Below are 27581 nucleotides of genomic sequence, written 5' to 3'. Positions count from 1 at the left end.
AGCTCTCGGATCATCCTATGGATGGGAACCACAGCATCTCGAGTTGTTCTGTACTGTCGACGATGCACTGTTGAAGTGGAAATTGGTACCTTTTGTTCTTCTCCCTTCAGAAGTCCTACTGTAGTTGGATTCTCAGACAGTCCAGGCAAAGTGTTCAATTGCTGGATGCCCTCTGTCGCTACAGCTGCTCTCCCAAATGCCCACCTGAGTCCCTTTGGGTCTTTAAAATACCCCCTTCGAAGGTAATCTATGCCCAAGATTCATGGGGCCTCTGGGCCAGTCACAATAGGGTGTTTCTTCCACTCCTTTCCTGCCAGACTTACATCAGCTTCCACCAAGGTAAAGTCCTGTGATCCCCTTGTCACACCGGCGATAGAGACAGATTCTGCCCCTATGTGTCTCGATGGAATTAACGTGCATTGTGCACCAGTATCGACCAAAGCCTTTTATCTTTGTGGCTCTGATGTGCCAGGCCAGCGAATCCACACAGTCCAGAAAACACGGTTTTCCCTCGCCTCTACCTGGCTAGAGGCAGGGCCCCTCTAAGCCTGGCTATCCTTCTTGCCTTGGGCGTATGTCTTAGAGGTTCCTTCAAGGGGATCGGACATGTCATCATCATCATCATGCCTGGCAGTTTGGCTACGGGCAACTGGAGCTGCTCTCCTTTTGGTGGCACTTCCTCTCTGGGTCTTGCCTTCCTTCAATTCATGCACCCGTTGTGCCAGAGCAGCAGTAGATTTTCCGTCCCATCTCCTCATGTTTTCTCTGCAGTCGCGCAGGAAGAACCACAGCTCAGCTTGTGGGGTGTACCTTCTCTCACCATCTGAGGAACATCTACATTGCATACCAGAACCTCTGATCTGTACTGCTGAGATTTGGAAAAGGTCCTCCTTAATCTCCTCCGAGTCTTTTATGATTCTCCTCTATCTTATCGTCTAATTTCTGCAGACGTGTTTGCACTGCTGCAATTCTGGCATGGGTTGGGCCATGTACAGCATCTGCATATGCTTGGAGTTTCCTTGCCATGTTGAGCACGGTCTCATCCCTCTCCTCCCGCTTCATTATTGCTAAAGCAGAAGCATATTCATGTGGCCCAAGCCATAAAGGTTTTTGCCACATCACAGATGTACATGGTACCAAGCCTGGATTCCTAGTTGTTATTTCATCTGAGAAGATAATCTCTGCCACTGCCATTTCTCTCAGATATTGGATCCCTTGTTTTCTATAGTCTTCCACTGAGTCTGCTGCATATAAAGATCATCTGCACACAGGTACCTTTGTGCTACACTTTCCAGAACCCGTGCCCAGAGGCTGTGAGGGTTAGCCCCCCTCATCATTTCTTGATCAATGACAGGATCATGTGACAGGGATCCCAAATGTCTCACTTCAGTGCCATCCAGAATTGTAGCCTCGCCTGCAGCATCCCAAGTACGGACCAACCAACTAATTACTGACCCCGTGGCTCTCCCAGTCCATCCCAGTCTCTCCCAGTGCCTCCCGGCTGTCCATCTCAGCCTGGCGTGGCGCTGCCGCCTCTCAGCCAATCAGAGCGCGAGTCTCTGATGACTCATCAGTTGCCAGGCAGATCCGCAGCGCCGCGTGCCCCGCACTGGACTCGGCCTCCCAGTGCCGCGCGCTTCATTCCCAGTTCCTCCCAGTGCCGCCCCAGTCCCTCCCACTCCTTCCCAGCCCATTCCCAGTTCCTCCCAGTGCCGCCCCAGTCCCTCCCACTCCTTCCCAGCCCATTCCCAGTTCCTCCCAGTGCCGCCCCAGTCCCTCCCACTCCTTCCCAGCCCATTCCCAGTTCCTCCCAGTGCCGCCCCAGTCCCTCCCACTCCTTCCCAGCCCATTCCCAGTTCCTCCCAGTGCCGCCCCAGTCCCTCCCACTCCTTCCCAGCCCATTCCCAGTTCCTCCCAGTGCCGCCCCAGTCCCTCCCACTCCTTCCCAGCCCATTCCCAGTTCCTCCCAGTGCCGCCCCAGTCCCTCCCACTCCTTCCCAGCCCATTCCCAGTTCCTCCCAGTGCCGCCCCAGTCCCTCCCACTCCTTCCCAGCCCATTCCCAGTTCCTCCCAGTGCCGCCCCAGTCCCTCCCACTCCTTCCCAGCCCATTCCCAGTTCCTCCCCAGTTCACTCCGAGATCTCCACGCTCTCTCCCTGTGCCCCCCATCCCCTCCCCTCTCTCTGGGTGCCACCCCAGTCTTCCCAGTCCATTCCCAGTATCTCCCAGTCAATTCCCAGACTTCCCCAAGGCCACACCAACCCTCCCTCCTCTCTCCCAGTGCCCCCCACCCAGCGTGTCCATCTCGCTGGTGCCCTCGAGCTCCCAGCCCGGCCCCGGCCGCCTCCTCTGCTCCTTGGTGGATTTCTACCCTGCCCACACCCAGCTGAGGTGGTTCCAGGGCCAGCAGGAGCTCTCTGTGGTGGCCACCAACGTGGTCCCCAACAGGGACTGGATCCACCAGCTCCTGGTGCTGCTGGAAACCCCAGCCTGGGCCAGGGTCACCTCCACCTGCCAGGTGCAGCACGTCAGCCTGGAGCACCCCCTGAGCCACCACTGGGGTACAGGGGAGGAATTGGGGGTGCTGGGAGAGCCACTGGGATGTGGTGGGAGCAACTGGGAGGGAGTTGGAGAGAGCCTGGTTTCAACTGGCAGAGAAGGTTGTGGGTTTGGAAGAGCTAAGAATGGGTTTGAAGAATACAGGGGAGGGAGGAATGGGGTTCTGGGGGTCCTGGTGGGAACTGGGGAGGAGTCTGGGGGTACTGGGTGTGACGGGAGAGATTGGAGAGAGCCTGGAGGGGCTGGAAGGAGATTGGGGATGGATTACTGAAGCTTGGGATGAAGTTGGCTGTACTGGGAAGACACTGGGAGAGGTCTGGGTGAGTCCTGGTGGGGCTGGGAAAGAACTGGAAGAGGGTTTGGGGGTCCTGGGACAGTGGAGGGCAACTGAAAGGGGGTTGTGGGATCCTGAGAGGGATGGGAATGGCTTTGGTGGGTCCTGGAAAGGCCGGGAAGGAATTGGGGAAAGGTTTCAGTGGGTCCTGGCTGGGTGGGAGCGATCGGGAAGGTGCTTGGAGGGGCTTGGGGTGTTTGTGAGAGCTTTTAGGGGATCTGATCCCTGCGGAACCCCCCAGACATGCTGCATGCAGCAAGATGCTGTCAGACACTGAGGGTTTAGTGTTGGGCTTCGTCTTCCTGGCGCTTGGGCATGGCTTCTACCTGTGCAAGGTCAGGGGGATCCCAAGAGTCGTCTCCCCCCTTCCCCCAGGGTGTGTGCTGCCCACGGGCCCCTCCCGCCCGGTGTCACCCCCTTTTCTCTGCCCACAGAGCTCCTGAGCCGCCGGCGGCCGCAGCCACTCCCCGTGGCCTTGAGCTTGGCCGGGACCCCCACTCCAACTCCACGGTGATTTTAAGGGGGATTGAGTGTCCCCCCAGCCCTGCTGTCACTCTGCCCCTGCCCGCCTGCTCCCAGTGTTCCCAGTAAAGCTTCCCAGTTAAACCCAGCCCAGTTCATGGGGGCACTGGGGAGGGACTTGGGGGGACCCCACGGCGGGGCCGGCACTGGGCAGGGAGGGCGGGTCCAGGTGGGGAACACTGCCTGCTGCGGGTCTGCCCGGCAACTGGTGAGTCATCAGCGCCGCTCGCTCTCATTGGCTGACTCTTCTCCACCGCGTTCTCTCATTGGCTGAGGAGAGGCCCGGCAGTGCAGAGAAGGAACGGGAGAGATCCCGCCCCGAGCACCGGCACGGGGACAACAGACCCGGCCTGGGCACAGGGAGGGAATTTATTACCAACCAAACCACGGCAGCACCAGGAGAAGGGAAAGAAATCCCTCCAGCACCTTCCCCCACCCAACGGGGATCACCCACAACAGGGTTATCCACCATGGAGAGACGGGGACATCCGAGTTTAGACCAAAGCCAATTTTACTGAGTGTACCAGGTGTTTATACAGGGATTTACTTGTATGGGGCTTATAGAGGGCTGGTTTTGGTAACAATTTCCCATTGGTTACACATTCTTCAAGACATCCAGTAACCTGGGAACATTTATCTTATCACAAAGTCTCACACCATGTTGCCTGGTCACTTCTTGCCCAGGGAGACTGAAACTGTGTCTGTGTCTCCCACAGTTTCTGTTCAGTCAGGCCTCACATATCGGGCCCCTTTATCAGCTCCATTGCTTTACTCTCTGTTTTATTCCCCATACGGGGACACCAGGGCTCTGCCCAACAGGGGTCACTGGGGATCATCCAGCCCAGATCCTCCCATGGGGGATGGAGCTGCAGCAGCACACCAAGCTCTTCCCTCACTCTCTTCCCTCACTCCAAGCTCTTCCCTCACTCGGGGCACTCACAGGGCTTCCCTTAGTGGTGCCTCCGTTGGTGCTGGGTCAAGTGAGAGCTCATGGAGAAGCTCTTCCCACACTTCCCACACTCGTAGGGCCTCTCCCCAGTGTGGATGCGCCGGTGCACGGTGAGGTGGGAGTTTTGCTTGAAGCCCTTCCCGCAGTCGGGGCAGCGGTAGGGCCTCTCCTCTGTGTGAATCCGCTCATGTATGAGGAGATTGGAGGTGGTATGAAACCTCTTCCCACACTGGGGACACTTGTAGGGCCTCTCCCCAGTGTGGATGCGTTGGTGTATTCTCAGGGCAGAGCTCCACCCAAAGCTCTTCCCACATTCCAAGCACTCATAGGGCCGTTCCCCAGTGTGGATCACCTGGTGCTGGATCAGGCCAGACATGTGCATGAAGCTCTTCTGACACTTCCCACACTCGTAGGGCCTCTCCCCAGTGTGGATGCGCCGGTGCACGGTGAGGTTGGAGTTGTGCTTGAAGCCCTTCCCACAGTCGGGGCAGCGGAAGGGCCTCTCCTCTGTGTGAATCTGCTCATGTCTGAGGAGATGGGAGCTTCTCTGAAACCTCTTCCCACACTCCCCACACTCGTAGGGCCTCTCCCCAGTGTGGATCCTCTGGTGCTGGATCAGGCTGGATCTCCAGCTGAAACCCTTCCCACATTCCAAGCACTTGTGGGGCTTCTCCCTGCCATGAGGCTTCTCCACCAGCTCCGAGCTCTGCCTGGATCTCCGCCCGCCTTCCTGGCTCAGGGGGGCTCTTTCCTCCCCGCAGCTCCCTGGGCTGGGTTTGCAGTTTCTCATCCTGCAGCATCTCCGGGGCTTTTCCTCCTCCATCAGGCACGCCCTGGTAATGTCAAATCCTGGTTTGGGGAAAAAACAGGAGGAGAGCATCTTGGACTGGAGGTTCCTCCTTGCCCAAGGAGGAAGTTATTGGGAATCTTGTGTCTATAAGAAACCCCAGGGAAAGCAAGGTTTCTTAAGACACAAAACACCAAGATTCAGCCCAAAAATCCTGCAAACTTCAAGACACAGAACAAAAACTCCCTAAACATAACAGCTCAGGAAAAACCTCCTCCAAAACATAAAGATTCAGCTGCCACATAAAACCAAAGCACCAACATTTAGCCCAAGAAAGCTCAGAAACACCAAGATTCACCCCCTGAAAATTGTGGACCCCCCTCCATAGTCACCTGCTGCATGTGGGGGAAGCAGCGCTCCTGGGGCTGGGGGGGAGGCTGCAGACACAGGGAGGGGTGGAACCTTCTGCTGCTTCCTCTTTCTGCTCCTCCTCCTCCTCCTGTGTCTCTACTCTTCCTCACACTCCTTTTCCTCCTGCTATTTTTCCTTCTCCTGCACAATCCCACCTTCTCCTGCCACCTGCGTCGTTTGACTATTTTGTTCCTCAAGCCTGCTTCTCCTTCCCTTCTCCTCCTGCCCCCAGGCCCAGCACCCACTGCCGGCTCCCTCTTCCCCCCACACCCACAGCATCCCAGCGCAGGGGCAGGGATGGAGCTGGGGCAGGTCGGGCTGGGGCAGCGCTGGGCTCTCGGCCGCTCCCGCCCGCACTCGGTCCCCACTGCAGCCGCTCCCGCCAGGACAGCGCGGGGGGGCCCGGCCTTGGCGCTGCCCCACTCCCACCTCCCCAAATTCCCCTCGCGGGGCCATGGGGCCGAGGGGGGGGCGCAGGTGGGTCCAGGTGGGGAACGCGGGGAGCTGCGAGTCTGCCTGGCAACTGGTGAGTCATCAGCGCCGCGGGCTCTGATTGGCTGAGCTCGGCCCGAGCCCTGGGGCTGCAGCACAGAGGGGACACCCTGCTCCAGGGGGGATGTCCCACAAACGGGGGACCCATGAAAGGAACAACAGGAAAGTGTCTTTACAAACAGATGCTCTGAATCTGCTCGGACATAGGGCCAGGGAGCTGTAAAAAAGGAAATGACAGGAGACACCATCAGTTTCAGAAAATGTTATCAATTGATGACACAAACTGCTGCTCAGCCAAGGTCCTTCCCTATTCATGAACTTCCAGAAGAACAACAAAGACTTAACAGAGCCATGAATATCGTTTGCTATATAACAGCAGGGAACATATCAAGGTGGGTATCTAGTAGGTGGATTGGGAAGTCTGTACCTGTCAAGTGCTTCAGCCAGTGGGGAGAGCAGAGGGAGATGTGGCCAAGAAAGTTCAGATGAAAAAGAGACTGTGTCCTCCAACAATTGGAGATATCCCATGGGGAATGTCCCATGGCCTCTCCCATTTTTAGGAATGAAATTACTTTTACAGTACTCCTCTGTCTGCTCTGTGGACAGAATCCTCTGGTGATGGCAATTTTCCCGCACACCCTGGGGCTCATCCTGAATTCCTTCCACTGTCCAGGGCGGCGGGCAGGGAGTGCAGCTGAAGGTGCCTCACCCACTTTGGGTGATTGGCTCCCTTGGCTGGTGGCGGCACCGGGGATTGATTGGGGACCCGGGAGTGACCAGGAGACAGACGAGTGACACATCAGGGGGTCTGTGAAGAGTCAGCAGGGAGAGAGCACTGAAAATCTCATCAGTGAGTGTCCTGAGATCTTCGGGGAGTGAACATGGCAGGGCACCCATGGAGGGGAGAAAAGGGAAAGCCAGGGAGGGGTCCTGGCCAAAGGGATGATATCCCAAAATGTCTCTGAAAGGGTCCCTTGGGAGAATACTGAGGGAGTGGAGAAGGGATTTGGACAACAGGGGATGGATGGTGTTGGTGTGCTTTGAACGAATCAGGTGAAGGGGAGTGTGCAAAAATATGGTTCAGGCAAGAAGCAGCAGGAGGAATCTATGTGGTAAGAAAAAGGATTATAGCAAAGAGGAGGAAGAGAAAAATACTCTGGATTGGGATGTTTTTCCACAGAGTCTTAACCTCACAATTTGCCAGCTAATATTTTGAATTCCCAGTTGCCCAAGACAGGAAAAGCAGGAGGTCAGGATGCCAGGGGTTTCTCTGCGCTGGCAGCGGCAGCACCGGGCGCAGAGGTGCGGCACCGGGAGCACGGGCTGGGGCCTGTGGGGAGCTGCGGGGCCGGGCCGGGGCTGTGGGGCAGCCGGGGCTCAGCGCCGGGCGCTGCCTGACCCCACCAGCCCCGGGCAGGGCCGGCAGTGGCCCCCGGCCCCCAGGAGGCTGCGGGACGCCCCGGCCGCTGCCCGGCCCCGGGGAGCTGCCGGCCCTGCCCGCCGGGGGGGCCGCCTTTGGACACTGCGGCAGGACAGGCACCGGCTCTGCCACACGGGCTGGGCAGGGACCCTGAGCACAACGGGGAAAACAAAGGAACACCTGGGAAATGCAGAGTGCACATGGAAGGATCAGGATTTGCTGTTCAGGATTTGGTTTGGGTCCCTGCAGAAAGGAAAGGTTTTGCAGAAAGCTCAGCAGCTCTCAGAGGATGAGCACCCACAGGCAGTGACTGGGGCTGCAGGAGTGGCACAAGAAGGCCCTGCAGCACTTGGGCACAAAGGCACAGCAGCTGAAGGCAAGAAGGGATGAGCAAAAGGCCAAGCTGAAGGCAAAGGCCACGGCAGAGTTCCCACAGCCCTGAGGGATCAACCCCAGGGCCCAAGGGGGCCCCAGCACCCAGGGCATGACGGGGTCGGCCACAAGCACCTGGCAGAGGCATTGCCCTCCTGGCCAGGGCAGAGCCCACCCAAACAGCCCCTGGGAAGGAGTCAGGGCTCCAGCTGCAGCCCACAAGGACACTGCAAGCACAGACAGCAGCACCCTCAGCAGGAGCAAGTCCACCCCTGCATGGACATGGATTGTCAGGGCTCTCTGAGCTCCCATCCCACCGGGGACCCACCACACTGGAGCCCTGGAGAACATTCAGGCTGGGTCTGCATCCAGAGGAGGCCTCTCCTGATGGACACAGGGGCCTCTCCATCCACTCGGAATCTTACACCTAAGGGGGGAAAATTCTAAAGGAGTGTTTTCATTATTAAGGGAATAAATGGGAAAGCTGAGCTGGTATCATTTGTTCAATCACTATTAGGAGCTGTGGAGGATAGGTTTGAAATAAACTATTTTCTTTTTCTTCCTACTCTGATTGTAATTAACTAGGAAGGAATCTGATGGTGGCATTGTAATATTGTAAAAGGTGATACAGGGGCTATTGCTGCTGTACCTTTGTGTCATATGTCTGGCAAGGCCTGTGCTGAAGGGAACCCAGAGGTGTGGGCAGCCCCATGGAAAGAGGGAAAATTTGATATGGAGCCTCTCCAAATTACTTGGAAGCAACCAGGACAAGTGGTGTCTAAAAGCAACACCCTGTTGCAGGGGAGGGAAGGAAGGGCTCACAGCCTGGTATGGAGTCCCTGCTAAAGGCAGGGCTCTTGGAGCCAGGGATGTCTCCCTACAGCACTCCTATCCTGCCAGTCAGGGAATCAGATGGCTCCAATGAGGAGGACAAGAACAAGTGGTAGACAAACAAAGCCTCTGTGAAATGGCTGAATTTTCTGGCTAAGAAAAATCTTTTGACTACTTGGTAAAAAAAAAGGCAAATGGTGGAGAAAAAGGTTAAAAATTTGGGATATATTTTGACGGAAGGTTTGTGCTTGAATGACCCAGAGTGGGTGTGGGCAATCTTAGAAGTAACACTACCCAGGAACAAAAAGGAGCTGTGACAATGCTGAGGATTAGAAAGGAATTACACAACCTGGATTGAGGATTCTCTGTTCCAGCCAGAACACTGTAGGACTTTTTAACCCCAGACAGCCTCCATGCTGTGGTATGGACAGGAGAAAGAGAGCAGAACTTGAGAAAATGAACAACCAAAAATATTGATGCCTCAGCTGTGGCTCTTCCAGACTCAGAAAAGTGTTGGGAAGGATGGATAAATATAATTATTCATAATACAGCCATGCTGAAAACAATCCTCCCTACTGGCTGGACAATACCGTTACCTACAGATAAGTCCAAAAGTCAAATAGAACTGTTCCATCTCACCCCCCAAAATGTATGGTTCACCTGTAACCCTCCCCTAAAACATCAAGTGCCTGTAACACCATTGGCCCAAGTCTTGCTCCAGCCCACCTTGAAGCCCCTGATAAGGGGTCTCCGAGGGGCCAGACGCTCTCTTGTATCTTCCCCCCTCTGAGGACCTCCACCCTGTCCTAGAGCATCCTCTTGTCTCTCCCCTCCCCCATCCCCTCAAGCTTGCCAGGTGCTGCATCTGGCAGCTCCAAGCAAGACCTTTCTCCATCCCTAATAAACCTTATATCCCAAGAGCAACTTCAGAGATCTCTCGTCTCCATTCCCCTAAACCGTCCTGGAGCACAGTGCTCCCTACAGAAAAGAAATTGGAATTGTAGGTGAATGTTAAACAGGGCCATGCCAAAGGAATCCTTGGGCCAAAATGTTTCACCCAATGGCCGGAGTGGCCTCATTGTCTGCAGAATTATGCAGCCACAGATTCAACAGAACCGAGGCCCAAAACTGATGACAACAGGATCTCCAACTGTTCCAGTCTCCCATCAAGTTCAAGCTTTGATCACCAAAAGAGCCTCGCAATGGATGAGCAATGCTCGGTTATTACAGTGTGAAACTTGTGCAGTGGCACAGGAGGATTCAGAACTGAGGACAGGGGAAGGGTTTAACCCAGCCTCCTGTTTGAACAGCCCACAGAGGGGCTGGGAAGAAACCCAGCACTGCATTCAAGTGACACAGCTCCAGACCCAGCCTGGGGGAGATTCAGGAGACATTGCCTGGCCTGAGGCAGAAAATGTCTTTGTGGATGGCTCTTCAAGGGCAGCAGAAGGGAAAAGAGTTCCAAGACACGCTGTTATTGAGGAAAGGGAATCAGACAAAGTGCAGGTTACCCCCATGGTCAGCTCAACCAGCACAGCTGTGTGTGCCTGTAAGAGCCTGGCACTGAAATGCCCTGAGCAGGAAGGCTTCAATATCTTCTGGTGACACCATCTCACCTAACAGGGGGGGCAAAAGCAATTCTGATTGCTCAGCAACCACTGGATCACTTAATAAGGCATCTCTAAAAGAAGTAATTTCTATAAAAGGGATTGCAGAAACAACAGATTCAAAGAGCAGAACTCATTTTACAGGAAAGATCCTCCAGGGGCTTATGGCAGCTTTAGGAATACAATGGGACCTCTTGACCCAGAGCTCAGGCTGGGTACAAAGAATGAATGGGGAAAGAAAGAAACACCTTTGGAAGCTGGGGATAGAAACCAAGATGTCATGGGTATGGCTTTTGCCATTGGCTTGGGCAAGAAGAAGAGCCAGAGCCAGGGCAGATATTCAATTATTTCCCCTTGGAATTGACCTTGTGAATTCCTTACCCTGGGAATTCTCCACCCAGTGCAGGGTGCAGATAAGGGATGCACATTTAAAGCAGTCTGTGGCCAGAATCCTGTCTCTGGTGCAATCTCTCCCCCAGGAAGCTGGGCTGGCACAGAGCCTGCCTTGGCACTTTGCTGCTGCCAACATCCAAGCAGGACATGGGCTCTGCCTAAGGAGTGCAAAGCAGCACCACTGGTGGCCAAGTGGCGTGGCCCATGCCAAGGGGCCCCGAGGCCAGAAACAGCCGCCAGCACAGCTGAACACGGGGGGACCCCTCAGCCTGGGCTCCAGGTCTCTGCAGCCCCGGAGATTTGCACTTCCCGCCTGCAGCAGGAGGATGGGAGGCCCCCCTGAGCCTGCACTGAAGGCAGCGCAGCAGCAGCCAGGGCTCCACAGCGGGGCAAGGCCCTGGGCCTGCCCACACCTCCTCTGCTGAAATCCTCGGCCTGGCCACCCTCCCTGGGCAGCTCCAGCCACCGGGGCCAGCCCTTGCTGCCACTGCTGCAGCTTCAGTGCTCGCTGGGCCTGCACTGCCACAGCTGCTGGGGACACACCGGGACAATTCCACTCTGGCTCTCACTCACACTCACACACTGCCCTGCCTGCCAGTGCATCCATGGAAAATAGACCAGCTCATAGACTTGAGCATTGTTAACCTTTGATTTCTCTACTCAGGTTTGCTTTGCCTTGGCCTTGGGGAAACAAATGTTAAAGGTTTTGTTAAGGGATGTTACACCACTCAGTGGAGATTAATTTAACATCTCAACACACTGGGAATGGCCCAAAAGAGACCCACAAAGACAACGACCAGCAGCAAAACATCAACCCCAGCAGCAAACAGCAACCAACATCTACCCCAGACACTGCCCCCGGCAGGGCTGCAGACACCTGGTCTGCAAAAGGCTGAGAAGGAAATCCAGCACTTCCCACCTCATTAACAGCACAAACCAATAAATCCGGGTCCAATAGGAAACCAAATAATATAAACTGCACAACTTGAAACTACAGAATATTAAACCAGTTGATTTAGATTGCTTCAGACAGCACAAATTTGGGGAAAACCTAGTAAAACCCGCATGTAATGGAACTATTTTCTCTGCACACCTGGGCTATGTGGGAATGGAATGATTTTTGTTGCACATCCTGGCCAGAATCAAGGAATGCCTCGACTCTAACACTAAAAAGATTAGTGAAGTTTTTCTTTTTCCTGAAGTTTCAGTGCAAAGTTTAGAGCATTAGAGTATTTTTTTATTACTCATACTTCTATATAGTGCTTAGGTTTGGGTAAAGGATGTGAGAATCAGTTTTTCTTCCGAGAGGAAGTAGAAAAAACTGAATTACCTTGAGCCTTTTTCTCTATGTTTTTGTGAAGCTGTAAAAGATACAAAAATTTTGATCTGGGTTTTTCAAAGTTCACCTTTAGGCTGCATCACTAGAAGAGATTTAAAGGTGACCCCTTAATGTTTAAACAGGTAGCCTGGATAGGAGCTTTAGAAATGCAAATTAACACTGCAGGGGCAAATTGAGGACAATGTACCTGGCTCTTCTTGCCTGGGGCAGGAATTGGCTGATTCCCTCTGCCCCTCACCCCAAGCTCTGCCTGCTTGCACAGATGGAATCTGCACAGCTGAAGGCAGAGCCCATGCTGAGGATCTCTGACTCTGCAACAGAAATGGCTGAAGCTGCAAAGGGAAACAGCAAATGGAGAATGTTGGGAAAACTTCACTAAAATAAGGGGGGGATCATCCCTCTGCCCACTCCAACATCTGCTGTCCCTGTCTGTGCTGTACAGGGTGTATCAGAGCACTGGGGTTTTTGCTAGAACAAGTTCAGGAAAATCAGTTGGAATTCAAGTATTTGATGATGTAATTAGAAAAAAGCGGTCAATTGATGGAGTCCCAGCTGAAGGGAGCACCCAAAAATGGGGAAAAGATTAATGGCCACCAGAACAAATCCTACAACACCATGGACCAGCCCCTGAGAACCCGAACCAATTCATATCAGGAGACAGAGAACCCATTTATCATTTCAATGGCATCATTACATTACAAGCGGTCCTCAAAAGAAGAACGAACCAGACAGCTCCAGCTCCTGACCTTCCTGCCGACCAATCCACTGAAAAGAGGAACACACATCATTTCACCAGGGGATGGGATCAGATTATCTGTGAGCAGAAAAAACAGGAGTTTGTGGAAAACTAAATTACTCAAACTACTGCTGGTAAGAGATGACAAGTGAAAAGTGGTGAAAAGGATAACAAAGGAAATAGGAGAGCAGTTTATGTATTGGTCAATCACGGAAAGGATGGAAATGGGACACGCTTTCCTGGCTCCCCACCAGACCAGGGGTTAAAGGAATGCGGCTTCTCTTCTTCTGTGCTGCAGCAACTCTCATCTTTTTACCATGCTCCACACCTTGGCAGTGCAGCTCATCCAGCAGCTGAGCCAGGGCATGCAGGTGGCAGCCAGGCCTCCTGATCCACAAACGGCTACAAAAGGACAGGGAATGAGGGCACCGAGAATAATCCCAAAAACAAAGAGGACCCGGGAAGGACAAAACAGAGTCAAGGAGTGAATCTGCCTGGAGATAGGGCCGGGCACATGTAGATAAGGGGAGAAACCATCAGTCCCAATAAATGTTACAAATTGACCCAGACAGCTGCTCAAAGTCCCGCTACATTCCCGAACTTCGAGGAGAAGAACAAAGACTTAACAGAGCCATGAATATCGGCTGTTCTACAAAAGGAGGGTGCACATTAACGAGGACAGGCTCCAGGCGCATCGGGAAGTCGGAACCTTCCAAGGAACTCAGCCGGTGGGCAAAGGCAGAGGGAGATGCGGCCGGGAAAATGAGGATAAAAAGGAGGCTGCGGACTACAAGCACGGCAGAGAGCGCACGGCAAATGCCCCACGGCCTCTGCCCCTGCTCGGCAATAAAGTCACTTTGACAGGACTCCTCGCTCTCCCCCGGGCACACGAACCTCCGGCTACGGGAATTTCCCCGCCCGCTCCCGGCCGCGGGGCAGCCCCTCTGTCCTACCCACAGCAGCCGGGCCGAGCCAGCGCTGCTCCGGCAGCGGCTCCTGCCCGGCCCCGGCGGGAAGGAGACCGCGGGCAGCCGCTCCCGCAGCGCCCTCAGCCCGGGGCCGGCACGGGCCGGACACGGCACCGGCGAGCCGCCGGAGCCCCCTGCCGCCCCCTCCGCCCGCAGCCGGCCCCGAGCCCCCGCAGAGCCCAGCGCGGCTCCCACCTGCGCCGGGGCCGCCTCCGAGCTCCGCCGCCGCCGCCTCACCGCGCTCCGGCCGCTGCCGCCGCTGCCGGGCCCGCACAGCCGCTCGGCCAATGGCGGCGCTGCGCGGCCACGGCCGCCCTCAGCCCGCCGCCGGGGCCGCGCCGCGCCCCGCTCCCACCAATCAGCGCGCCGCAACCGCGACTGACGGCACCGGCGGCCAATGGCAGCGAGCTCGGGGCGGGCTCTGCGCACGGCCCCGCCTCGCCCCGCGCTCTCGGCGCCCCCGGGCTGCGTGAGGGGAAAGCCGGAGATGAGCAACAGCCCCGGCACGGGCCCGGGCCGAGCCGGGATTGAGCTGCCCACACAAACAAACTTCTCCGCGCCTCCCGCCACGGCTTTCCCGGCCCTGCGCCTCCCGTGCCTCCGCCTCTGCGGGAAGCCCAGGAGCCTCACTTCTCCTGCCCCTCGTTAGCGCATCAGTGCTTCGCTTTGATTTCCCCCGAAAAGGGAAACCCGCCCGAAGCCCTGTGGGTGGGTGGGGCAGGGGAGAGATTTCTGTCAGAAAACTCCAAAGACTCGGAGCAGGAGAAGGAGAGGTCAGTGCAGAGCCTTAAATGCAGCTTTCCCCACGCCTCCCTGCTCCCAGCTGCACCTCCTCCCCCGGCAGGGCAGGAGACAGGGAATGGGGCCATGCTCAGCTCATCCCCCGGGGCTTCTCCCTCTGCTCAGGGACAGGAGTCGTTCCCTGCTGCACCCTGCGCTCTCTCCCGGCCGAGACTTCTCCAGGAACTTCTCGGAGCGGAGTCCATCCCCTGGGCACAGCCCCCTCCGAGTGCTGCAGCGTGGGTCACTGTGCCACGGGCTCGGTCCTGCCAGGACAGGCTGCTCCAGCGGGGCCCCTCTGCCCGCGGGCTCACAGCCTCCTCTCAGGCATCGCCGAGCTCCAGCCCGGCTCCTCCAGGGGCTGCAGGGGATCTCTGCCTCCCCATGGACCTGCAGGGGATCTCTGCATCCCCATGGACCTGCATGGGGATCTCTCCATCCCCATGGACCTGCAGGGGATCTCTGCACCCCCACGGACCTGCAGGGGGATCTCTGCATCCCCATTGTAATATATGTTGTGGAATAATTCGTGCTTATGTAAAATATGCATCAAGTCAGTTGTGCTTGTACAAAAAGATTCTTAAAGTTTTAAATGACCAGTGGCTGCAGCCGGGGCTGGAGACACCACAGTTGGCAGAGAAAGAAAGACCTAATTTACAAATGAAAAAAGGTAGCTTGGTGCAGAGATGGGCCCTTTCCGGGGAAAATCCAGGAGAGTCCCAACGTTTAACCCCTGGTCTGCTGGGGAGCCACGAGAGTGTGTCCCATTCCCATCCTTTACATGCTTGGACCAATACATAAACTGCTTTCCTATTTCCTTTTTTATCTTTTTCAACACTTTCCCCTTGTCATCTCTTTGCCAACATCAGTTTGAGTAATTTAGTTTTCCACAAACTCCTCCTTTTTCTGCTAACAGATAACCTGATCCCATCTCCTGGTGAAATGTGTTCCTCATTTCAGTGGCTTGGTCGGCAGGAAGGTCAGGAGCTGGAGCTGTCTGGTTGGTTCTTATTCCGAGGACAGCTTGTAATCTAATGATGCCTTAGAAATGATAAATGGTTTCTCTGTCTCCTGATAGGAATTTGTGAAAAATGCTGATCATTAGGTTTTTAGAATTTTAAAAGTTTACTAATAATAAAATGGTGAAAAAAATAGGAATAGAATTAGACTGATAAAAATTTAGAGTTAGGACAATTACAAGACAATAAAAAGGAAAGAATATCTGAGGTCCAGATGCTCTCAGGCACTTAAGCCAAGAGGAATGTACCTTGTGAATGAAGGAATCACCCCTAAAACAATACACTGTTGCATATTCATATATCCTTCATGGTTATACATACATTCTATTTGAAACAAAAAACTCTGTCTCTTGTATGTCAACTGCTTTCTTTAATTCCCACGGGGTCTTCAAGTCTGAGCCAGGCATGAAGAAATCAGCTTCTTCTAATAAGAAAACCATAAATTGCTCTTCTCTGGAGGATTTGCGTGTTCCTTGAAACGAGTATCTCATTCCTTAAACACCCCCCCCACACACACATACATAGTTTCTTTTTTAACTACTAAAGCTTCATTTTATCTACAAAGCTACATTTACCATACTGTTATATGTAGCAGATATAATTGGCTCCATTTCTAATATGATATATGTGATATTGAATATTTGTTAGATTTGTTAGAACACTCTAACACTCTACACGTTTGTATAAGCATTCCCCCCCACCCTCGCAGGTGAGACCGGGTGTATATTGGAAACTGATTTACAAGTAAGAAGGTGCGGCTCCCCAGGAGATGGGCCATGGCTGGGGAGATACAGGAACCCCCGGTGCTGATCCTTGCCTGAAGGACCCGAGATGGATATCATGGAAATCCTTGGGCAGACACAGGTGAATGCAGCGTTCCCTCCCGTAAATTTCATCAAGGGATTCAACAAACTCCAGACACTAAATTGTTCTCCCTCATCACCAAAAAAGAAAATCTTATTAACATGTGGACTCTGAAGAGAAGACTGACTGCCGAAATCTTGGCCTCAGGCAGAATTTTCCCTATAAAAACTGCTTGTGCCAGGATGGAGGTGTGTGGGCTTAGAGGAAAACCTCTGCTGAGGCTGACCTCTTTGTTGAACACCCAGGGCCGACCCCGGGCTCCACTCTGTTCTTTCCTTGTGGCTGGCCAGGTACAATTTGATTGCAAAATAAATATTTTATTTTTTCATATTAATTTGGCTGGACAAATTTTCATTTATAACAGTTGTAACACATAAAAGGAAGAATCCCCATTTCTTCCACCATCCCATCCTCAATACATTACCCCACCAGTTAGTTTTTAACACTGTTTTCCCATTTTTGGATTGGTGTCTGGGTTGTTTTTTTCTAGGATGACCTCCCCATTGTCATCTATTTTCAACAGTCTGATACATTAACCTTTCCACAGAAACCCCCTTCATTAGCCAATAAACAGTCTAAAGCCAGCCTATCCTGGTACACTGCAGTTTTTCCCCTTTTTGCCTGCAGGTACTCAATTTGGGTGGGTCTGTGGCTGTTGACATGGGTGTGTGTACCAAAAAGGAACTTTGGTTTCTTTCCATGTAATACTTTCTGTAGCATTTGTGACATGATCTTGCTTGTATCTCAGAAGGGAAAAGACAACAAATGAGAGACAGAAACAGGAATGACAGAGGTCTGGCATGGCTTATACCCCCACCTCCCCTGCCTGTGGGGTTGCTGCCCACAGCAGGTACGTGTGATCTTCTCGCTGGTGAGTACAGTGCTCAATCCAGGCTTGCCCTCTGTTTCCCTTGTCACTCCTTTTTGCTGATTTTTCTATGCAAGTCCTTTTCAACACTCCTTTGGTGTGTTTTGGTGTTGTCCATTTTAGATGTGATAGTCCATTCCTCACGTTTCTTCACAAGTCCTCTGCCTCTGTTTCCCACTTTCTCTAACAACCTGAATACCACGTTCTTTCAACTACTCAAAAAGTCCTTTCTCTCAATATACCATTCAACACAATCCACCTGCCTCCAAGGAGATAAAGTAAAGCTCAGAATAAACAATCTACATTATATATACTTCCATTCATCTACATTTACTCACTTTTATTTTTCACTCACTTTCACATACAAGGTACCTTTTACTTTCAAACAGTCTACATTACATATCTACACCCTGAGTGCTCATGGAATGTTAATCCATCAACCCAGCAGGTTTAATCCTGGATGTCTCTCAACCCAGCAGAATTTTAGGTGTTACTGTTTTCCAACCCCAGATCCCCTTGGACATTTTTAACCTTCAGTCCAGCTGTGTTGTCCAACCCCAGATCCCCTTGGGCATAACCTCAACACGCAACCCTGAGTGCTCTTGGAATGCAAATCCCCCAACCCTCTGGAAGGAGCCCCCAGAAAACAAACCCCCACGGCTCCTCCCCACCCACCTGATTCGGGAAGAACTTTCTCTGAGAGAAGTGGAAAAGAACCTGTTTATTTAACTAACAAAACAATCCCCAGCACTAAAAAAAATGAACAACACCAGATGACAACAAAACTCTTTCACCACTCTGCAGAGATGACAAATCCAGAAAGTCTCTCCTGGGGGTGGTCGCCCGGGTCTGGGCGCTGGGGATTGCTCTGGGCACTGGGGATGGCTGCTGCAGATCACAGAGCGCAGGCTCCCGGTGCTCCTCGGGGTTCCCAGGTCCCAGTCCAGAGCAGGTTGGATGGTATTCAGGAAAGGGAAAGGGAAAGAAACAGTCCAGGGAAAAAATTGGAATGCCTAGTTAAACTAACTAACAGGAAAAAGCAAAGGCAAGAGCGGAAGCAAGAGCAAGCAAACAAAGCCAGCAAAAGCAAGCCAAGCCAGCCCACACAAGCCTCTTGTGGAGAACAGACCATGGGGGGAGGTGAGCCAGCTGATAACAAGACAAAACAAACCTTCACTTTCAGAGTCAGTTCTGAGAGCACAGAACAGAATATCAAACATGAACAGAACCTACAACTGGGGATACAAACACCAGAACCTCACCCTGGGACACCTGGGTTTCCACATCAGCAGGAGACAGTTCCTGACAGTCGAAGGGTCAGCGGCAGGGTCCTCATCACACCCGTTCCTTAAATGTTATCTGGCCATGCAGACGGTTTTAGCTACTTCCACAAGTACTTTAAATCAACATTGGCTGTTTCACAAATACCTCTGAGTTATTACTGTCAGTTAGTTACAAAAATAAAAGCATTAGTTATTATCTCACAACTACAGCTACTTCTGCAAAAGTTAACATTCTAATGCACAAACCATGGCATCCAGTTCAATATTTTGCAAAAGCCAAAAGTAGTATGTATGTTTTTCACACTGTGCACAAACTAAGCTATCATCCAAGAATGATGTTCTGAGGATATGAGCTACACAGGGGCCAGGGCATTGGCCACAAAAAGCTGACAAATTATATTACAGCAAAAGCAGTTAAAAGTGATTACAAACTATACTGCATCAAAATCGTTGTGACTAAGAATAAGTTGCAGAAGTCAAGACATAAGAGCAAAAGCCACCAACTACATAGTTCTCTATAACAAACCCAGGGCAGGTGTTTCCCTTGCAGGGAGCACTGGGGCCTTCCCCGGGCCCCTTCTGCCCTCTGGCAGAGCCGGTGGCATTTTCCAGCACACGCAGTTTGTAACCAAGAGTCGGGTGCAGCCCAGAAGGCTCCGAGCGCCTCCTCCCAGGCTGACTCTGCAGATCCGAGGCTGCTCTGGGCTCTGCCAGGGCTCTGCTGGGGCTCAGCTCTGGGCCAGGCTGGGCCCGCTCTCCCCTCACATTGCTCCGGGCAGCCGAGTCACAGAGGGAGGAGGAAGGGACACCTCAAGGGAGTTGAGGCTTAAGAGAGTTTTTATTCAAAAAACTGCCATACCAAACAGGCTGTCATAAGAGCCGTAACAAACAGGCTGTCCTAACTACCATAACCAACTAGCACTGCTAACTACCATCACTAACTAGTTGTCCTAACTAACTACTGTAACTAAAGGCTGTCCTCCAGTGCTTCATCTCCTCTGCTGCTGCCTCAGTTGCTTTGCTGCGGTGATCAGAGGGGTCAGGCTGGAGAGAGGCTTGGCTGATGATAAAAATGGGTGCTGCCCAAAGGATAAAAAAGAAAGAAATGAACTGTTACTTTCCAGAGCAACTTTCTCACAGACTCTGTTGCAACAGGACAAAGGGAAATGGTCTGAAACTCAGGAGAGGGAAGCAGGCTCAGGTTAGATCGCAGGCAGAATCTTTTTGCCAGGAGTGGGGAAACACTGACAGAAGGTGCCCAGAGATGTGGGAGGTGCCTCCTCCCTGGGAACATCCAAGCTCAGGCCAGGCAGGGCTCTGAGCACCTGACCTGCCTGAAGATGGCCCTGCTCCTCGTGGGGCACCAGGGGCAGATGCCCTCGAAAGGACCCTGCCAAGCCAAACCCGGCGAGGATTCTGCTTGCTTTGCGTGTGGAACGCAGCGAGGCTGGAGACTATCGGAGGGGCCCCAGCAGAAAACCCCTCCCTGGCGCTGCTGCTTCCCCTCAGCCGCTCGGCATTCACCTGCAGCAGCTCCTGGGCAGACCAGCGCTGCTCCTCGTCCGGCTCCAGGCTGCACTCGAGGAAGTCCCGCAGCAGAGCCGACAGGCGCCGGGGCTCCTGCAGCTGCGGGGTCCCGTTGTGCCGGATCAGAGCGCGAGCCTGCAGGAAAAGCAACCTCAGCGCTCTGCCAGCTTCCTTCCCACCCACAGGTGCTCAAAGCGACCCCGGGTTATCAGGACCACCTCCAGGGGCACTTTCCTCCCTGGCAGAGATGCTGCTCACAGCTCATTGTCCTGTGCCAACCAAAAAACCCAAACCCTGGTGCTGCCACAGCCATTGGAAAGAGCTGATGCACTTGCTTCACATTTTCAGGTCATCCTCACAGCCAGAAGAGCTGCAACAGCATAAATCCCAAAGCAAATTGTTGCTGGAGACTGTGGAATATTTGTCTGTGTTGAGGCTCAAGTCCTCTGGGAATTCCCTTCCCCAGGTGCAGAAACCTCCAGCTGCTGCTCCCAGTGCAGGGTCACCCTGTGCTCACAGGGCTCTGCAGCCCCTGGAGAATTTGCCTCTTACCATGGCCCTCGTTTCCTTGAAGTAAGGAGGTTCTCCTTCCACCATCTCAATGGTCACAATGCCAAAGGACCAGATGTCCACCTTGGGGCCATAAGGAGAACTGGTCACAACTTCTGGGGCCATCCAGTGAGCAGTGCCCACCATGGAGCTGCGCCGGTCCTGCTCAGAGCTGAGCTGAGCACAGAGGCCAAAATCAGCTGAGGACAGAAACAAACACTGTCAAAGGCAGCTGGAATGAGGAAACCAAGCACCAAGACTCCCCACTCTCAGTCTGAGAATGCAGTAGTGAAGTCAGCTGGAAAAGTGCTGAGGGCTGTAGCCAAGGGAAGGTGGAACTGGACCCTTAAAGAAACCCTCAGCTTTTGTGCAGTGGCTTTTACTGATTCCCTTAAGCTTTAGATTCCAACTCCTGCCCCTCTGGGGGGGCCATACACAGAGCAAAGCCACCCCTGGCACCCTGCTGCTCTCCGGAGCTCTCTGCAGGGGCAGCCGCTCTCAGCTGGCAGCAGGGGCCGGGCAGTGCCCCCAGCAGCCCTCGTGGGGCTCTGGCCGGCACTGGGAAGCAGCCCCACAGCCGCACCCGGGAGCGCCGTGCCTGGCCAGGAACACCCACCCAGCTTGACAGAGCCAGCCATGCCCAGGAGGATGTTGGAGCTCTTCAGATCTCTGTGGATCACCCGGTTCGCATGCAGGAAATCCAGACCCTGCAGGCACTGAGAGAGAACAAGAAACACCAGGACAAAAACCAATGGCCGGAATCTATCACACAAGAAAGGACAGTTCTGAATTCTGCCAGCAGCAGCTTTGCTGTGACAGGCCAGGAGTGCAGAGCAGACAGGCTCCAGGCAAACGGTTCAGGGCAAAGCTGAGAACAGCACATCAAATCCAGAACAGACAGAGAGTGCCACAACAGCAGGAAAGAGAGCAAGAACAGAGCAGAAGTGCAGCGATGCTGGCAGGCCGTTCACTGCAGAGGCTCTTTCTTCTCCAGCTCATAAAAACAACAGAGAAACAGAGCCCTGAGCATGGAGCCACTCCTGTTCTCACGCCTCTGTGGAAGGACCATCGTGTCCAAGCCGTGGCAGCCACAGGTAGGATCCCTCACCTCCCGACTGACAGCTGCCATCTCTCCTTCAGCCATGCGTGTCTGTCTGACAACGTCCTGCAAAGTTCCTCCATCCATGTATTCCATCACCAGCCAGAGATCTCCGTCAACAAGGAAGCTGGAAAAGAAAAGCAGTGACATGGAGACGAATGTGCAGTGCTCAATTCCCCCATGGAAAAGTCTGGAGTGCAGTTTTGTTTCCAGGTCACTTGTCCATGAGGACAGAATCCGATGGAGAGACATTCCTGCCAGGCTGCAGAGTCCTTGGAATCTGCACAGTCTAAAGGAGGAGACACCTGTGAGAAAGGAGAGGCCTTAGATGGCAAGCAGGTGAAAAATGCAGTTTAGCAACAGCCCAGATCAGTGTGGAACCACAACACTGGCCCCCAGCTGGTTCAGCTTCTGAGCTCATCAGTTCCACCATTCCCTGCAGAACAAGGCACCACAACCCCCAGGGTTATCCAGGGGAGGAGGCCGTGCAGCACTTGGGACAAAAGCAATCAGAAAACCTTTCAGAAAGTCCCTTCAGAAACAGGCAATGCCAGTGAAAAATGGGCAAATGAGGCATTTCTGGAAACAAGGCCCTGGTTTTCCTGATATCTGCAGCAATGGAAAAGGGCTGGGAAGAAGAAGCCAAGGGAAATAATTTCTGCTGTGGTTTATCAGCACTTGCTGTAAGACACAGAAAACGGGGTCAACTTGAAGGAAAAAACAAACCAAAGTAACCAAAGCACACGGAGGGAGCGAACTGCCAGGCTGCTGTTTTGGGAAGATACGGCTGGGTCAGGCATTTTCAAAACAGGCTACAGACTACGGGTGCCAGGAAAGGTAAAGGCAGGGCCCGTGCACGGGGTGAGGCCTGGAGCACTCACCTGTCCAAAGAGTTGACAATGTTGGGGTTCTTCTTGTCCTTCAGGAGCAGGAGCTCATTCACAGCGTGTTCCCTGTTCTGCCCTCTGAGACTCATTTTCTTTATGGCCACCTGAGGGGACATTGCAGACCTTTAACTGGAGGAGTCTGTGGCAGGAGGCCACAGCCAACACGGGGCGAGGCTTTTTGGAGCGACGGAGCTGGGCTGTGCCAAACTGCCCTGGGATGGGCACCAGAGCTCAGCAAGGGCCACTCCCACAGCCCATTGCTCTGCTCGCTGGGGCTGCTTACAGGACACACGGCCAGAGACATTTGGCCTTGCAAGCCCTGCAGAAATGGCCCCTCAGCTGTCAGCCTCCAAGCTCTAACCACATTCTCTGCACCTACAGTCTTCTCATATGGCCTCAACACTCTCATTATTATTCAAACACATTTTGCAAGCAGGAGGTAATTCTGGTTCTGTGAAAACAGTGCAAAACAGCCAGTAACCCTTTAGCAATTCTATGGGATTTGGTCATGATTTCAGATGCAGCTACTCTGTTTGGGATTGCACAACAAAGCAAACACACACATCCATTGCTCAGGTGATCCCTGTCACAGGCTGTCACTGACCCCAGACCCAAAAACAACTGCAGGGTTTAGGAGAGAGCTTTGCTCTGGACATCCATCTTCTCATTTCTCTCCCTCTCTCTCTGTGGACAGCTGAAGTGGAATTAAATCCCCAAATTGAGCCCAAGCAGGACCTCTCCCTAATTAGGCCTTGAGGTACCCTTTAAAGATGAAAGGCTGGATGGAAAAACTGCTAAATAGTGTTCCTGTCTGAGGCTGGGGTGAAGATAAATTGGGCCTCAGTCTCCAGCCCTGATCCATTCACACTTTTAAATATGAAGAGGAAGCCAGCATGTCCTGCTCTGACAGACACCGCTGCCCTCCTTGCATCCCTTTGGGCACTCCAGAAGGACCAAGTGTGTCCCAGCTGTGCTCTGCAGGCTGACACTGCTCTGCCTTCAGAGGAGCAGCCTGTGCAGGAAAGCTCTGCTGGCCCCCAGAGCTGCAGCCACAGCTCCCAGCAGAGGGGAGAGCCCTGGAGAGCTGCCAGACGTGCTGGGCGTGTTGGCACTGACCTCTCCTCCAGTGGCCCTGTCGAGTCCTTTGGAAACGGTTCCGAAAGCCCTGGAGACAAAACAGCAGAGAAGAAAGAAGCAGCGCTTGAGGCCCTGGGAGTGAAAGCCAGCCCAGACTGGAGATCTCTGCTGCCTGCAGTGCTCACAAACACCTGGGTGCATCGACCCTTGCAACAACAGCGCAGCAGCCACCAGCCCTCTGCCATGCCAGGTGTGCAAGAGAAAACTGAGACCCAACACGAAGGAATTGGGCTGGAGCCAATCCCAAATGTCCACGCTGAATTGCTTTAGTTCAAAACCTGAAGTGAGCAATGGGTGTCTAAAGAACTGGAAAAGAATGCATTTCATCCTTTTCCATTTCCTGCCTAAGACCTGCAGGATCCACAAGGGTCCTGCCATCAGGCAGGTGATGCATTTTCCCCCAGAGTGCATCAGCTCTGTGTCTGTTGCTGAATGTATGGGCTCTATGAGCTGTGCTAGAATAGAGCACTCATTAGTTCATCTCTGGTTCCTGTTTCCAAACCATTAGCTTGTTAATGCTGACCAGAGAACATTTTTTGAAGCAAAATATTTGAAAGAAATCTCCTTGAGAACTGTTTTCTGACAGTCTCCAGATGGTGAGTGGCTCTTTTAAGCAATCCAGTTCCAGACACAGAAGATCTCCCAGGTCCTGCTCCTTGCTGCAGGCAGGACACTGCCAGCCTCAGGGGCCTGTGACGGCTCCTTCTGACCACAGTTCTCAATTCTGATCAGGACTGAGAGACAGCAGGATGGCACCCCAGTGTCTGAAGGTGTTTGGAGCTCTCCTGACTTCTCCCTTGATCCTGCACCAGCACAGCCCCTGGGCTGCTTGTGCAGAAGTAGCTGCCATGCACTTACCCTTGGCCAATCTGCTCCACTTCCAGGTATTTCTCGGCAGGCTCCTCCACGCTCACAATGTTCCCTGAAAGAAACCACGTGGAAGAGGCTCCCTACCAGAGCGAGACCCCGCCAGAGCAGAGCCAGAATGCAGCCCCACTCCCTGGGGCCGTGAGCCCCTTGGTCTCAGCTGGGGAAGGACAATAAATGCCCCTGTGACATTCAGCTGCAGAGCAACGCTGGCTGCAGCTGATGCCGAGACACACACACAGCCCCCTGCTCTGAACACAGGAACAGAGCAGACGTACTCAGCTGCACCAGGCACCACTCCCCTCTCCCCTCTGGCTGCAGGGCTGTGCTGCTGTCAGAACCTTCAGCCCAGGATCCCACAGCGGAGGGAGGTTCCGTGTCCTCTTCCCAAGCACAGGGAGGTTCTCCATCCTCTTCCCAAGCACAGGGAGATTCTCCATCCTCTTCCCAAAATGCTGCAGGTTCGCCATCATCTTTCCAAGCCACGGGACATTCACTGTCCTCTTCCCATGCTGGGAGAAGTTCACCCTCCTCTTTCCAAGGCACAGGATGTCCTCTGTCCTCATCCCACACCATGGGGGCTTGGCCATCCTCGTCCCGCACCAGGGGATATCCACTGCCCTCGTCCCACACCGGGAGATGTCCACTGTCCTTGTCCCACGCCGCGGGAGCCTCGCCGCTGTATTCCCACAGCGCGGGATGTTCGCCCTCGTCTCCCAGAGCAGCGGGAAGTTCACTGTCATCTCCCGGCACCGAGGGAAGTTCACCAGCGTCCCCCAGAACAGCGGGGAGCTCACTGCTGTCTTCCTCCTCTTTGGCCTCCTCTTTGGGAGCAGAGGGAGCCAGAGGAGGGGCTGGTGCTGCTTTTGTGCCCTGTGGACAGACGGCAGCGTGAGGGACAGGAAGTTCTATCTCAGTGATCACCTTATTTATCCTCAGCTGCACATCCAGCTGCACGAAGCAGAAATTGGGTTTGGAGTCCTTCAAACTAACAATGGGCTAAAGTCCGCATTGCCACTTATTGTTGGGAATTCCATATTCCACCGTGGCTAAAGCCAGCAAGCAATCCTCTGCCTGCAAAACCAGACCTGTAGCCCTTCAAAAGCTCTGCAGCAGAAAAGGAGAAATCTGCTGGGGATCCCTTTGCTGCTGCTGCTGCTGCTGCAAAGACTCTGACAGGAACTTTCCTTCAGCCTCCTAAGCTGGCACTCGGCTGCCACACGCCAAGCTCACAGCTTGCTGCACAATTCCAAACACCAAAGGTTCCTTTCCCACTCACCGGAGGAGGAGCTGCTCGGAAACCACACATGAGGTGCCCTGCAACAGGAGAGGGAACATGAACCAGATGCTGTCAGGGAAAAACTGCCTGTGGTGGGAAATGCCACGGAGCAAGGCAACCCCGAGAGAGCATTTTGCTTTCTCAGCGTCCCTCCAGGAGCCACAGTCCCTTCCCACAGCAAGAGAACAGCACAAAATGCTGGGCTGGGTCAGTTCTTGGCTGGGCAGGGAGTTCCCGGCTCTGCTGCCACAGACTCCCCGCTGGAGGGAACAGAACCCCCCAGGGCTCATTGCAAATGCTGTGCACGCCCCGCTGGCTGCAGACACCCCCTTTTTCAGCTGCAGCTGCTGGCAGGAGCTCTCCCAAAGCAATGGAGCCTTCATGGCCATTTGGTTACAAAGTCAGCTCGGGTCCAGAGGAAGAACAGAAAGCACACAGCAAGCCCAAAGCCACAGCACCGAGGGAAAACCTCGACTTACGTGCCAAGTGGGTTAAAAAATAGCCCGAATAAGCCACAGAGTACAGCGTGCAAACTGCAGCAGCCACGTGCTGGATCATTTTGGCTGCGCTGCACACGCCTGCAGACTGCAGCCCTGCAAGCACACAAGGACACCCGTCAGGGCTGGGCTGGTGCTGAGAATGCCTCGGGCAGGAGGATCCTCCGGCAAGGAGCAGTGCCCAGAGCCACTGGGGACACTGAGGCCTCCGTGTCCCACAGCCACGGGAGCACCTCGGGGACGTGGCAGTGCTCCTGTGACATCACAGCAGCAGCTCACGCAGAAACCGCCCGGAAGGTTCTCCTGGGTCACAAAGGAGCACAAAGAACCCTCCCAGGGCACAGCCTATTGCCCAAAGGCTCCAGGAGGAGCTCTGAAAATGCAGCAAACAGGGACACCCCATAGCCCAGCCTGAACACTGAGGAGGAACAAGGACGGGAGCACAGCAGAGGAAACAGGACCTTTAGTCACTGCTACTTCTGACTAAAGCCAGCAAGCCGTGTTCCCGCTGGGATCTTTGTTCTCGCTCTAAAAACAAGCAAGGTGCTCCACTCGAAATATACAGAAGGCAGGAACTGGGCAGGAGGTGGGATTAGGAAGGAGGAGGAGGAGGGAGAGAGGAAAAGGAGGAGGAATAGGAGGAGCAGGAGCAAGAAAAGGAGGAGAAACAGGAGGTTCCAGTGCCCCCTGAGGCCGCAGCACCCTTGGCCCCGGGACCATCGCCCCCAGCTCATCCTGCAGGTGAGAGGGGAGGGGGAGCTCACCCCAAATCTATCGGGGGGGTCCCTAAGAGGGTTTTTTATTGGGGTGTGTTGGTAGCTTGCAGATTGTGGAATTGAGCCCCAGATGTCGTCTGGGAGGCCCAAATAAAACCTGGGAGGTTTTTTTCTGTGTGTGTGTGTAGGTTTGGATCTTTCAGGACCGCAAAGCTGAGCCCCCTGGGGGATCTTTGGGAGTCCACGTGGCCCTTGCCCAGTGTCACCAGGGGGAGGACATTGGTCCTGGGGACCCCCGGGGGAGCAGAGGAGGGGAACCCCTGGGACCCCCGGAGTGGGGAGAGCAGAGAGGGGCGATCCTGGAGCTGAGGGACCCCTGGCTGGCTGGAAAGGGGGGGAGCCTGGAGAGGAGGAACCCCTGGGACCCCTGGGATCTCAAAGTAGAGCATCAGGGGAGAAGGGACCCCATGGAGCCCCAACAGCCCCTGGA

General features: G+C 53.9%; 2 protein-coding genes across 2 annotated transcripts in view; both read right to left on the bottom strand.

The window, feature by feature from the left end:
- Positions 1 to 891: 891 nt before the first annotated feature.
- The window catches only part of LOC146764291 (uncharacterized), a 140480-nt gene continuing 113790 nt past the window's right edge, over positions 892 to 27581 (bottom strand). Inside the window, 3 exon segments of the mRNA XM_085564994.1 lie at positions 892 to 1067; positions 2430 to 2555; positions 4463 to 5037. Coding sequence (XP_085421120.1) covers positions 892 to 1067; positions 2430 to 2555; positions 4463 to 5037 — 877 coding nt within the window.
- LOC146764294 (serine/threonine-protein kinase PAK 3-like) lies at positions 19518 to 26436 on the bottom strand. Its single transcript, XM_085564963.1, has 11 exons — positions 26358 to 26436; positions 25879 to 25916; positions 25173 to 25421; positions 24591 to 24682; positions 23712 to 23760; positions 22590 to 22699; positions 21718 to 21835; positions 21226 to 21325; positions 20613 to 20809; positions 20058 to 20195; positions 19518 to 19612 (listed from the first exon to the last, which is right to left on the bottom strand). Exons 1-11 carry the CDS (start codon positions 26434 to 26436, stop codon positions 19523 to 19525), a joined length of 1260 nt encoding a protein of 419 aa, XP_085421089.1. The 3' UTR covers positions 19518 to 19522.

The sequence above is a fragment of the Lonchura striata genome, chromosome 35 (genome assembly GCF_050655825.1).
Source record: "Lonchura striata isolate lonStrDom1 chromosome 35, ASM5065582v1, whole genome shotgun sequence".
Taxonomy (NCBI): domain Eukaryota; kingdom Metazoa; phylum Chordata; class Aves; order Passeriformes; family Estrildidae; genus Lonchura; species Lonchura striata.
The sequence above is the reverse complement of the archived record's forward strand: the minus strand, read 5'-3'. Positions and strand labels throughout refer to the sequence as shown.

Bases quoted from the DNA above. Each gene is read 5' to 3' on its own strand.
- LOC146764294 (XM_085564963.1), bottom strand. From the start codon at position 26,436: ATGATCCAGCACGTGGCTGCTGCAGTTTGCACGCTGTACTCTGTGGCT. The intron at 24,683-25,172 runs GTGTGGGATGAG...TCGCTCTGGTAG, and splicing joins AGGATGGCCAAGCCCCCATG to GGAGCCTCTTCCACGTGGTT. The intron at 21,836-22,589 runs GTGAGTGCTCCA...TTTCTTTTCCAG, and splicing joins ATTGTCAACTCTTTGGACAG to CTTCCTTGTTGACGGAGATC.